General features: G+C 45.5%; 1 protein-coding gene across 9 annotated transcripts in view; it reads right to left on the bottom strand.

Moving 5' to 3' along the window:
* The window catches only part of FARS2 (phenylalanyl-tRNA synthetase 2, mitochondrial), a 395,257-nt gene that overhangs the window by 137,849 nt on the left and 244,030 nt on the right, over positions 1–13,378 (bottom strand). For 8 of the 9 annotated variants that reach the window (XM_089918251.1, XM_089918244.1, XM_089918248.1 and 5 more), the window contains one exon: positions 3,378–3,529. In XM_089918251.1, the coding sequence (XP_089774377.1) occupies positions 3,378–3,529 (152 nt within the window). Of the gene's footprint in view, positions 1–3,377; positions 3,530–11,249; positions 11,447–13,378 lie in introns of those variants that run through there. The other variant, XM_089918245.1, reaches the window with a different exon arrangement.

Raw genomic sequence — 13,378 nt, 5'->3', positions numbered from 1 at the left:
CGCAGCCTGCCCAGACCTCGGGAACAGCCTGGTGCAAAGGGCTCTGCCCAGCAAGGGGGATGACGGCTTCTCCGCAGCCTGCCCAGATCTCAGGAACAGCCTGGTGCAAAGGGCTCTGCCCAGCAAGGGGGATGACGCTTTGCTCAGTTAATTAGGCTGCTTCCTCCCGGAATTGGTACTGGGACAGTGGAGGGGATGGGCCAGAAAAGACTTTGGCCAAGGCAGCAAGGGGCGGAGGCGTGAATGTGCGTGTAACTTGGGCTGGGGGGTGGCGGAGGGGACGGAGGACGCAGACACTGGCCAGGAGGGGCGAGGACAGGGACAGAGCCAGGGGCCCAGATGCAGAAGGTCTCTGGTCTCAGACCTGCCTCGGTTCTGAGTAGCTTTCCAGCCCTGACTCAGGTGTATCCTGAATAAATCCCCTCTGTCCTGAAGAGGCCACCATGAGGGACTCTGTCCTGGCAGCAAAACAGCCTAACAACCCAGAGTTGTTTTTACAGAAATTGAACGTTTCCACTAAAGAGCGCTGACTCACAATCAGGACTGGGGACGTGTCATTCACAAGGTGTCAGAGAGGAGACAGACACACAGGGCCCGCTATCCTGGCTCCTGGGTAACTCTCCCCAGACCGATGGCCCCTTCCCTCTGAATCCACAGCCCTAGATACGGGCCTCTCATTTCAAGTCGATGAAAGTTACTGAGCCTCAATTACGTGCAAGAGAGCAGGCAGGTCTTGATAAGGTTTAACCAAACTTATTGTACCTCATGCTTTTTGTTGCTAAGTTCATTTCTCCTACGTTATCTGGCTCCGTAAGAACTGGGATCTTGCCTTGTGCCCCCAGTGAAGCCAATGTTTCCTATAACACAGGCACTCAAGAATCAGTGGGTAAATTTGTTTATGGCGTGCCCCTTGTATTTACCATCTGGCCTTCAACAGAAAAGGTCTGCCACCCCCTGCCCTAGATATTTCCTGAGAGTCAGTACGCAGTGGGCCACCATTACTAAATAATGTATTGTCTTCCTCAAGTATGTCCTTTTCCTCAGGGCTGTAAGAGCAAGGTTTACCTTTGGTTGTCCGTAACGAAGATCTGAAAAATAGTGGCTTAAACAAGATACTTCTCTCTCTTGTGAAAGTCTAAGACTGAATCGACTCCCCAGTGTCAGAGACCCAGGCAACTTCTGTGCTGTTGTTCCCCCCACACAGCTTCCACTGCCAAGGTCACACCATGGTCCAGAATGGCTGCCAAGGTACCAGCCATTACATCCACATCCAGGTAGAAGAAAGGTAAAGGACAGCCTCAACCCAGTTTTTAAGGAAACTTCTGGAAATGCCACTAAAATCTTCTACTTATAAATCACTGGCTAAACTCAGCTACATAGATACACTTTGCTGTAGAGGAAGCTCAGCAGTGTAGACTTTTAGTTGGCTAGGTTGGTTAGATAAAAATCAAAGTCATATATTTTTATAACGGGGGGTGGGATGTTGAGAGAGAACTAGGAATCTCTGCCACAGGAACCTTACTGCCATCCTAGCCCCGTAGTAAGACAGCTCAGGCGCTGGGCAGGCTCTCCACTGAGCCGGGCCCCGGGCTACCCCACGGAGTCTATTTTCTGTAAAGTTAGCAGACAGGTATCATCTGCAAGCTCCAAAACATGTTTAAAATCTGCCAAAGCAGCTGAAGCCAAGTAGAAGCCAAATGGGAGGAAGTGGAGAGAAGGGACAGATGGGCAGAGCTCAGAAAGCACCAGCACGAATGCTTCTTCAGAGCCCAGGGCTCCAGCTTAAAGTGCAAAGTCTACATCACCAACAAGGGTCAAAACGGGTAAACAAAGGTAAATCTGTGTGTAACAAGTGCAGATTTGGGGCAGGAGGCAGAACTCCACGAAGAACCTAAGAGATGGATGAGCCATATTTAAAGAGAGGTTGGTTCTTGGCGGTGGAGGGAAAAAAACGCCTTACAGTTGCGAAAACAGCAGTCCTGAGTGACGGCCTCAGCCCCTCCCACCACGCCAGGCCCACCTCAGCCCTGAACCGTGTGCGAAGAGCTGGTTCCGAAAATCCAATGCATTCAAATATGAGTGACAAAAAGGCAACCACACGCACTCCACTGACGCATCAGCCAAAATATGGAAAAAAGATAAAAATGGCAGAAAACTTACTGACGGGGAAGTCACAGAAAAATGTTGCCTTTGGAGCACATGAAACTTCTGGCCAAACATTTTGCAGTGAATTTTAAAAACCAAACGAAGCAATTTGTTTAAGAAGGAAAAATCACAAAGCAGAAATGACCCCGGTCAGAGACAGGAAGAAAACAGGGAGAATTGAAACGCGAGCTTGAAGACCTCAGAAAAGGAGGGGAAACAAAGGAACTGAAGATGGAAATGGAGTGTGGGCAAGAAGAGACCACAGAAGACCCAGCGTGGGGAGGTGGGCAGAGAGGGTAACGATGGGGAAGCACCCAAAAGGAAGTGGCGGGAGAGAGTTTTAAAACGTTAGAGAGAAAACAGCAGCAGGCAGAGGAGTCAGATAAAGAGGGGCGGGGCACACATGTCTGGACCCCCAAGGGAGGGGTGAGAAGAAAGAGATCCTTACAGACATGATTCAAGAAAAATTCCCTAAGACCCAGGTGGAGCCAAATCTGATTAGAGAGAGGCAAGGATTTACACCCCAGGGAGGGCAGGTCAACACTGAGAGGGGTCCTGCTATTAAACTTTAAAGATAAAGAATCTTTTAGGAAGAAGAGGAAAACAATCAAGCCCGGCCTCAGATTTCTTTAAATCAAGTTAAACTTGAGAAGACAACTGAGCAACACTTACAAGACCCTCACCAAAAAATGGGTGAGCCAAGGATTTTATATCCAGCCAAGCTGTCATCTAGGTATAAACAGAGAAACACGCAAGAGCTCATGGGATATCTTGCTCATGGGGTATCGTTTCCCCGAGTCCTTGAGCACACTTCTAGATTCACATTTAACTCCCAGGACATAATACAGGTCTTGGCGTGTGCTAAGTGCTTAATAAATATTCAGTGAGAGACTAACAAAACAGCTTTTTCTCCACAAACTGCTCTTTCTGCCTCATTTCCTTGGTACTTGGAATGTGATATGGTAAGAGATCACTTCCCAAAACAATACCAAAAAGCTCCAAGATTATTTAAAACCTTCTGTTTCATATCCTTTGTCTACTAAGGCAGGAAAGATTAAAAATGTATTTTAGAAAGATTTTCAGAAAGTACTGATATGCTGAATGTTAACTATAAATTCCGAATACCTTTGTATCTTATGCACTAGGTTGCAGCAAAATTTTATAACATACTTCCACATGCCATTTGCCACATGTAAATAAAAAAGGATAAACTCAGAAAGTTTCTTACTTACTTTGGATGTTCAAACTTGTCTATAAGATCAACTTTTTCCACCAGGTCTCCACCAATTGTTCGGACTAAGTCATAGAAATCGTTCTCTGTGTAGTTCTCGCGAGGTAACCAGAATGAGATGTCGTTGATCACAGCAGGGTATTTGCTGAGAGGCTAACAAAATGAGAGAAGAAAAAAAGAGGTTGGTTAGTTAGTTGGATGACAACGTTTAAGTTTTTCATGGCAAGTTTCACGTGGGCTAGTTAGAAAATGCTGGCAAGACATTATTTCAGCACTTGAATTTTCAGGAACAAAATGAACTTAAAAGATAAGTCAATATTCAAAATTAGCAAATTCCATTATGAATATTATAGATTCTTATCACTCTCATGTGTAACACTACCATATATTATACTCACATTGCCATTAATGTTCAATTTAGTATAAAGCAATTTGAATATATCATATTTCAGTTTTTTTCCATTTGAATACTAGAGGAGAAAAGTCCACATTTAATTAACAAGCAATTCATTAACTTCTGTGATACTTTCAGGAAGCCGTTTTTATAGAGAAATAAGTAAGGGCTTGTCAAAATTGATATTTCAATTAGTAATGTCATTATTTGTTAGTATTTCTAATTATTAAGGGAGTACTTCTAATTATTAATTATATAGGGGGTTATTTTTCAAATTATGCTTCTAAGGATGTGATAGACACAAAGGTAGCCATTCCCCCATTTTATCCCATTTTTTCCAGTTTATTGGGGCTCACTAACTAGTTCATTATATTAGATACATATATTTTTAGAAGTTACCACATTTGTTTACATGGCTTAAACATGTACATCACAAATACATATTTATATATTACAAACACACACATATATATAAGATAGCTGTGACGTAAGTTACCGCCACAATAAAAAATGTTTCATTAAACGTTTCATTACATAACTATGAAATCCATACAACTAAGGAAATATCTTCCAATCTGTTAGGAGAACAAGTTTATAAATTGACTTACACCAAGCCTGGTATCACCATAAACCCCCTGGTGAATCACTGATTAGAAAAATATAAAACTTTTTAAACGGCAAAACCTCTGAAGAGCCAAGTACTCAAACATAAATGATTATTCAACTTGAAATATCAATAAAGTTGTCAAAAGCATCGGTTCAGAACACACATTTCAAACGAACATAATAAAGCTACCACCCAGGTGCTCCTGACAAAGTACCACAGCTCCTGAAAAACACCCTGTTTTCTTGGAGTCAAGATGCTGTGATAAATAATACGCGGGTTAATGTAACATTGCGAGATGGTGGCAGTTGGGTGGTTACACAGCGCTTTTCCTTTTCCACTTAAGGAACGTGGAGATTCAGGGGTATTCGATAAGAGGCAGGGGTTGCCAAGAATTAGCATGAAATCGCCTCTTCGATGACAGACACGGGAGGAGGGACCCGACTGGGCACTGGTGTCAGGAACCCGAGAACAGCGGTCAACGTGATAGTGCAGTCAGCCAGAGTACAAGACGTTAAAAAATACATGGTATATGTTACGGTAAATACATAAAAACCAAGGAGAAAAACCCAGACCATTGTACTGCAAACCTAGTTCAAGCTAACAAGTGGGAACAAGTTTAAAGTAATGGTGACTGGTTCCTTGCGAACTTGCAAGCAGGGTCGAACCGCAGGCCTTTCACAGCTCCTGAAACGTCCTCTCTCTCACTTCTCTTCTTGCACGTGAATATCTTTTCATCGTTTTTTGTTTGTTTTCTTTTTCCAGTGAAAGCATGTGGGAAGCAAACTCTCAGAACCGACACGGCTGAAATCCCCACTCGTGAATCATCCGGCAAAGCACAAAATTGTAGGTTTACCGTTGTCTCCCCTCAGCGCTTGGAAAATACTTCTCTGTACCCGTTAGCAATGACGACAAGTCTGCTGTCGGTCGGAGCTGCTTCTGCGCAGGGAATCTGTCATTTCTCCCTGGCAGCGTGGAAGGGCTTCACCTTTATCCTGGCAGCTCTGATGAGGTCGGGCCTGCATTTATCTTGGGGTATTCTGCCCGGGACTCAGCGTGTGCTTCCACTCAGAGGGTTCATGTACTCATCCAAGTTGGAAAATTCCAGCCACGACTTCTCTGTCCTCTTCTTCTAGGACCGCGATTCTCCATATTGTGGGGCTTCTCGATCTGTCTTCCATTTCTCTTACCTGATTGATTTTCGGGTTTTAATCTTTATGTATTTGTGCTGTCAGGCTCTCCACAGAGTTCTGGAAACACCAAGGTGGCTTCCACTCAGCTTTTAGCCACAGCTAAGTGTGGCCAAAGGCTGACTCTGCAGCCGCTCCGGGCTACGCTTCTCCTCTGAGACCACACACCGGCGCCTTGGTTTTTATGGTGATTATGTTACTGGCAGCTGCCACCCGTGGGTGCGGTGGGCCAGGGACTCACTGGCACTTTCCGTGGGTCGTCCCACTAACACACAGCACGCTCCTGTGACACGTTCACTCTTACTGTTCCCACCGTGTCCACGGTCTGGGAGGATCCCACATGCCGCGATGCGGCTGGGCCCGTGAGCCATGGCCGCTGAGCCTGCGCGTCCGGAGCCTGTGCTCCGCAACGGGAGAGGCCACAACAGTGAGAGGTCCGCGTATCGCAAAAAAAACCCAAACAAAAACCCAAGGGGCTCAGGGGAAACAGCTCAGCTTCTAGTACTGTTTCCAGAAGAAGTCTATCCAGCGCAATTAAAAACTGTGTAAATAAGACCAAATCTAACATGTACCCCTCTGGTGCCTTCCATGACATTTCCTTGGCAAATGACTCATTTATCTTTTTGATTAATTATCTTGATTCATAAGCACTTCCAGTCTGTTTACCATCTATGTGCTTGTGTTCTTATCTCAATGAACTTAAAAATCAGTTTTTCCTATAAAAATACTATGCACTACCAATTACTTTCCTTACAGCCCTTACTTTAATTCCATCTACTTATTTTGTAATAAAAAACTGCTTCTTGAATTTGGCTGCCAGGTTTGGTACTTAACCAATACAGGTTGTTCTAACTCATGCTGCCTTGATGTTTACAGATTTTCTCACTCTGTTCCAACAGTTTGTTTTGATTCTTACTTAGTTTCACTGAGCGCCAAGAGCACACGGCACTGGTCGGAGGGAGGCCCAGCTCAAACTCAGGAAACTTTTGTTCTGTTACTTCACCAAGAAACCACATGAGACCCACCAAGTTCTAACTCTAAGCATTCTTCCAGACTTTAAGGGAGTTTCCCATATTTGTTCTTATCTTTTGACAGAATGTCAGTTCTATTTGAAGATTCACAGGAAACGAAGAATTTCCATAAGGAAATCGCGTGGAACAACCCCTTCAGCGACCTTGGATTGGATTAACTTTCCATGTTTCTGTACCATGGCCCCCAAATACATACTGACCTACTCAAGAGCAGAAACAGGATTTGAGTCCTCTCAAATTAACTTTCAAGCTCAAGAGTTATTTATTTAAAACAAATCATGCTGCCACACATGAGAAAAACAAGGATGGCTTCTGCCACTCTGGGTAGGCAGGTGGGAGAACTCCATCACTGCACGCGGCCCACATTCTCTTTAGGACGTAAGGGACGTAGAGCAAGGTTTCAGGGCGCTGCCTGAACATAACGGTCTTCAACTTAAGAAACAATGGAAAAAGTAAGCCTCAGAAACCTTTGTTCAAGTAAAATTTGGTCTGCGCCTCTGGTTAAATAATTGCAGGGGGGAAGGTCCTGCAGCCCAGATCACCACCCCAGAGCACTGGCAGAGGGCTGACACAGAAGACAAATGCTACAAATTAAAGACTATCTTTTAGGGGTGATATAAACTTTCTAAAGTTGATTGTGGAGATGGTCGCACATAGTGAATGTACTGACGAGTGAACTGCACAATTTAATTGGGTGAATTGTACAGTACGTGAATTACAGCTCAATGAAATTGTTAGGAAAATGATAAATGAATAAGTAAATGTAACCGTGGAAGAAAGAAGGGTCTCTAGAATAGAAAACTTCTATCTCCCATTTAGTCTCTATCTCATCTTCAGAACTTGTCAAAGACATCACTTCTTAAATTCACTTTTCTCAGGTTAAAAGATTGAGCCTTTTCAGAGCCAGCAATACTTCTGAATTCTCGTTCTCCGTTCAGAGGTAAACTACTTGCTGAAGTTTTGCACAGTCATTTAAATCTTCCACTAAATTTCTTGTCTGTATCTTCACAGCCTTACACCGTCACTGTATTTGAAGTGAGGTCACATATACTTTGACGATTATACATTTTCCCAGGTAACCATGTTTACTGGGAGATGGATATTTTCCTCCCATATGCCTTCGGTAAGTGAATGGAGGCTCTAGATGAAAAAAATACATAATGGGAAACTAGGTCTGTTAACCGCCAGCCCCAAATTTGACCTGAAAATGGTATGTGCTCTGAGCAGGGCCTCGTTGAGCTGCGCCTGGTTCCTGTTTCTCTTATGTCATCTCCACCCTGCAGGTTCCCATTCTTACAGGGACTGGATGTGCTGTGAGGGCCGGGAACTTGGACTTGCCGAGGTTCATGCAGAGCTGGCCTTCTGACTACTACCAGTGTTCAGAGGAAAACGACAAAAAGTAACCCGGGGGCTTCCCTGGTGGCGCAGTGGTTGGGAGTCCGCCTGCCGATGCAGGGGACACGGGTTCGTGCCCTGGTCCGGGAAGATCCCACATGCCGTGGAGCGGCTGGGCCCGTGAGCCATGGCCGCTGAGCCTGCGTGTCCGGAGCCTGTGCTCCGCAACGGGGGAGGCCCCAACAGTGAGAGGCCCACGTACCGCAAAAAAAAAAGAAAAAAAATTAACCTGGAGAACTTAAGACAGCTGATTCCCAGCAGCTGGTTGAAACCTGGAGTAAACATCAAACCCTAGGCCTTTTACAGAGCAGCTCCCCTGGATCTGACCTTGCTCCCCCGTCCTCCCCCCTCACACCCCTGTCTGCTGCTCCTCTTAAACCAGATCCCTTGATACTACAGGTGTTCGTATTTCTTCCTGACCCCTTAATGCCAAAGAATCAGCCCCTGGGGGCAGGTGGGTGGGGCAGACCCCACCCTGTGTCTGTGTCTAAAGCTTTGCTCTCCATCCTGTCTGGTGACAGAAGGGCCCAGGGGAGGTGCATTGGGCAAATTACTTCTGAAAACATCTACTGACTTGGTTTTTCCAGAAAATAGTCTCATATCAACTCTCAGTCATAGGGTAGAAATGGATATGGAACAGAAAGCTAACTGTGACCACCTAAATTTTTAAGACAAAACATGGCAGCTGTCCCAGGCAAGGAGTGGAAGCAGGGGGATGGGATGGGGTAGAGGAAAGCCCTCGAGATGCAAAGCGCTGGTGATCATAGTTGGGCGGTAGCTTCTTGGGTATCCATTGTATTATTATACTTCCTAAGTAAACATTATTTTCCAAATTTTAGATAATGAGAAAATTAAAGAAAAAAATGGTATCAGTGTTTACTCATTTACCCAGAGGAATTATGTCACAGAGGAAAACAATGGCCACAGTTTATGCATTCATATTTTTTAAATTGTTTTTTCTCTATTTAAAATAAAATTCCACCTGTTAATATTAGATTCTATTTCAGTAACAAAACCAGTGAGTTCAACTTCCTCCCGTTAGGGAGAAATGTGAAGCGTTATTTTCTTTTGCACCAAATCCACATGAGTCCAACAAAGTTTACCACACAGTTCACAGAGGCCAGGTGTGATCAATGCCTCAGTTCAAGGTAAATGGAAGGTGAACACGGGGCTCTGATGGAGAGGCCGCCATGCCCTACTCAGGTGGCAGCTGGCAGAAGAAGGTGCACTGAATTGGAGCCCGGGAACAAGACGGCCAGTGTTCATCAGCCACCCACTCTGGCTAATCAGACCCCGTCCCTGCCACCAAAGAGCTCACAGTCCCGAGGGAAGGCGGCTGTGAAAAGCGGTCCCTGCCCTGGAGCAGAGGGGCTGACATAGCCTCTGTGTAAATATGGCTCAAAGCCTGAATGGGGTCACCAGATTACCCTCCCGTCCCCAGAGGAAGTCACACTTTCCATCCAGTAAGTAAAAGTCTCAGTAAGAGAAGCTCATTAAAGTAAGAAAACATGGAGTGCATACTAAGAAGTTTTGGGCCGTCTGTCTGGTCAAAGGCCAAACCTGACAAGGAGAGAGAGATGGGCAGTGAGTAATTTCTGGGGAAGAAGCTGCCATAGGACGCCCACAGAGCTCCAGTCTGCTTCTCTCTGGTGGATGCACTGCCAGCTCTCCGGGACCAAGTTTCCACGTCTGCAGAAGAAAGCACTGAGCACCCCACACTGTCGTCCCATCAAAACTGTCCTCGGGACGCCACGAGGGGCAAGTCCACTGGAGAGGTGCTGGGTTTAACCAAGTGAGGCAGGGGGACCAGCCCCTCCTCTTCAGATTGGGTCTCCCCAAAATTTAAACTACAAGGACCAAGTGCAACCCAAGTGTTCCACCCCACTGGTTACCCGAGCCGTGTGTCTCACCTCCACTCAAATCACAACTCCTGTCACTTGAAGTGACCCTGGGTTTCCTGCCAGTTTAAAATTTGAACTATTCAGAGTTGGAAAAACAAGCTTTTCGGAGTTCCATCCAATAAACTTTATGCAAGATCGCTGAGGCTACCAGCAAGCAAAATCGTCACTCAAGAGGTACCATTCCAAGCTCGTTAATGATGAATTTCCCTTACGCAAAGTGAACAGGATATTTCCACACACTGGCTCAGCCACGAAGGCAACTTTTGGGATTCCTTCTCTTCTCCCCAAACCACCACATGTGCTGGTTACCTGTACACGACATAAGGTTCTCACGTTCACACAACCATCCTCACAGTGGGATCAGACAGGCCGCGTCGCCCAGGCGAGGTGGATTCCCCACCAGGGCCCCTTGTGAGGGCCCCTGAATGTGGAGAATGCACGACGGCCGCTCCACCTTCCCCACGTCTCCCAGGAGCCCCTGCCCCGTGTGAGCTGAGGCACTAGGCGCTCCAGGCTCCTAGATGCCTCTGTGCGACAGGAGGCATCACCGAACTGTTACGAAGATTAAATGGGATAATATATATTAAAAGCCCTTATAAATTACAAAACACCATAGAAGGTAAGATATGATTAATCATCCCTTTCTTTTTGTTTTGTGAGCTTTTTTTTTTTTTGCGGTACGCAGGCCTCTCACTGCTGTGGCCTCTCCCGTTCCGGAGCACAGGCTCCGGACGCGCAGGCTCAGCGGCCATGGCTCATGGGCCTAGCCGCTCCGCGGCATGTGGGATCTTCCCGGACCGGGGCACGAACCCGTGTCCCCTGCATCAGCAGGCAGACTCTCAACCACTGCGCCACCAGGGAAGCCCTGTTTTGTGAGCTTTTTAAAAAAAGTTCATCAGACGAACAACCTAACAGTGGTTACCGTTGAGTTAGGGTTCACCACGTGCCAGGCACGGTGACCTCCTGCATCGTCAGATGAAGCCTATGGGGTGACCGCTCAGCTGGGACATCCCAGCTCTGTCACTTACTAGTTTTGGTGACTTGGGCGGTTCCTTTAGCTTTTGGTCCCCCATTTTCAAAAGCTATACTTCCACTGACTGAGAGAAAATCTAATGGGACAGTTCCTACATACTTAGTGTTAGGGGTAAAAGAGGAATGTGACGGGGCTGTTAGTCCCCTCTGGTACCCACACCCCGGCCAGCAGACCATCTGCTGGGAATATGTCCTCAGAGGCGGGGATGCAGCTGAGGGAAGGCTGGCACGCCCAGCCTGTCCTGCATCAGCCAGTGCACATCCTCGTGCAGGGTGACTCCAGGTACAACCTGCAGAGAGGACGGCCCAGGCCGTGACCTCATTACCTGTGGAGCCCGTGCTCTGGCCCAGGGGTTCTCACTCCGGCTGGCTGGTACCGGAGCCCCTCACCAACAGAATCGACATCCCTGGTGGCACCACCGGGCATCAGTCTCTTTTCAGAACTCCCCAGGGGATGCCATGCACAGAGAGAATCGGGAACCGCTGCTCTAGCCTCTGCGCTGCAGGAGGACAGTTTTTCACCCTGTAAAAGGACACTGGTCACACACGCATCCCTCTTCACTGTGGCTTTTGCATAGCTCTGTCAACTTCAGATATAGGGTGCTGTCAGAGATGGCTGTCGTCTTAATCGGGGAATAAAAGGCCAGTAAGTGCTTTCAGGCCACCCTCTGCCCCCACTACCTCCAAAACCAGAGTTTCACATGTCTGTCACTGTGTTATCTCATAATTCACATACAATCATACCTCACTGAACATATTAAAAACATACACCACCTCACTTAACAGCCTTATGAGATAAATATTATTGCCCCCCTTTTAAAAATGAAAATACTGAGGCTCAAAGAGTTAAGTAATGGGCTCAAGGTCACAATAACCAAGACCTGAACATGGGCAGCCCACCTGCAGAGCTGTGAACTTGAGGCAGCAGGGGTGCTGGACCTCAGGGATGTTACACATGCTCTCTTGAGAAGGTTCCACGGAAATATCTGTGGGGAGCTGGGGCTTGAAGGGGCAACTCCGAGGCCAAGTCCTCACTAGCTTCTGATTGTAGATCCTCACCCATCTCACTGCTTCTTGCTTATTACCAACAATTCCAAATTAATCTGATAAGAAACCAACGTAATTTACTAAGAGAGTGGATCCTAAAAGTTCTCATCATGAGGAAAAGATTTTTTTCTTTTTTGTACCTATACGATGGATGTTAACTAAACTTACCGTGGCAACCATTTCACAACATATGAAAGTCAAGTCATTACGTTGTGCACCGTAAACTTGTACCATGCTCTATGTCAATTACCTCTCGGTAAAACTGAAAAATAATAATTTATTCATTCCTATAGGAAAAATACTGTGATCATAGCCATCAAGACCTATGCAAACAATAAATGGATGCCTATACTCCAACTCTCAAACAAAAATAAATAAAAATAAAAGGGTTCCATGGTCAAATAAGTTCGGGAAATGCTAGTTTCAGGTTTCTTACAGTAAGACATCTCAGAACCTTTAAAACACTAAGAGGCTTTGTCAATCTCCAAGTAACGGAAGCCATGTCCCCAGATTTAGTCATAAAATCTTCTTTTGCCAGAAACACAGTATGGATCATGTGGATGTAGAAAGGACAGGATCTGGAGCCACATGAGTGGAAACTGAAAATTATGGGTTGAGCAGTATAGGTTCTCTAAAGCAAGTAAATGTTTACAAACTTTATGCTTTTGGAAAATATTTCATTTACAGAAATCTACTCACCTTTTCCTCACGCACCTGAAATCTCCTCAATGAAAATAAATCCTGTTGTTTGGACTCTATTTATCTGAAATGCTATTAACCACCACTCTACAATGCCTCTATAACAGGAAGACAATCGAAAATAATCTTACACGTAGGGATATTCTGACACTTACTGTTTTACATATTCAGTTCAACTGGCCTTTGTGAAATAGAAACCACTGCATTCCCATTTTATAGATGACGAAAATGAAGGCCAAAGAGGTGAAATGAATTGACAAAAGTCAAAGAATACCAAGTAGGTGCCAGAACATTAACCCACTTTTTTCACAGAAGCACATCCTCAAGTGCTGCCTGATGCTAAGGTCCTGACTGAACACTAATGACGTCTGGTACCGCTTTTACTTGCGTTTTTACAGGGTTCTAAATGCATTTTGTTTTGAACACTAATGACGTCTGGTACCGCTTTTACTTGCATTTTTACAGGGTTTTAAATGCATTTTGTTTCAGTCATTTGAAGATTAGTCCTCTTGCTATAAGTTAGACAGCTCCCGGTTAGCCACACATTTTGATTAACCCCATTCCTCAACCGTGTGTTTACAGAGAAGATATTATAACGAGGCTTCTAATAACATGGCAGAGTCTCGTTATGATTACTAGGGCTTTAGTACATCAAGGAGCCAGTCCTGAGGACCAACAGCCTTAAAAAAAAATACAGGTGGTTTTTGTG

The sequence above is a fragment of the Delphinapterus leucas genome, chromosome 10 (genome assembly GCF_059928025.1).
Source record: "Delphinapterus leucas isolate spDelLeu-1000000601 "Yukka" chromosome 10, BTC_Dleu_Yukka2, whole genome shotgun sequence".
Lineage (NCBI taxonomy): Eukaryota > Metazoa > Chordata > Mammalia > Artiodactyla > Monodontidae > Delphinapterus > Delphinapterus leucas.
Note: the sequence above shows the minus strand (reverse complement) of the source record. Positions and strands in the feature narration are given on the sequence as shown.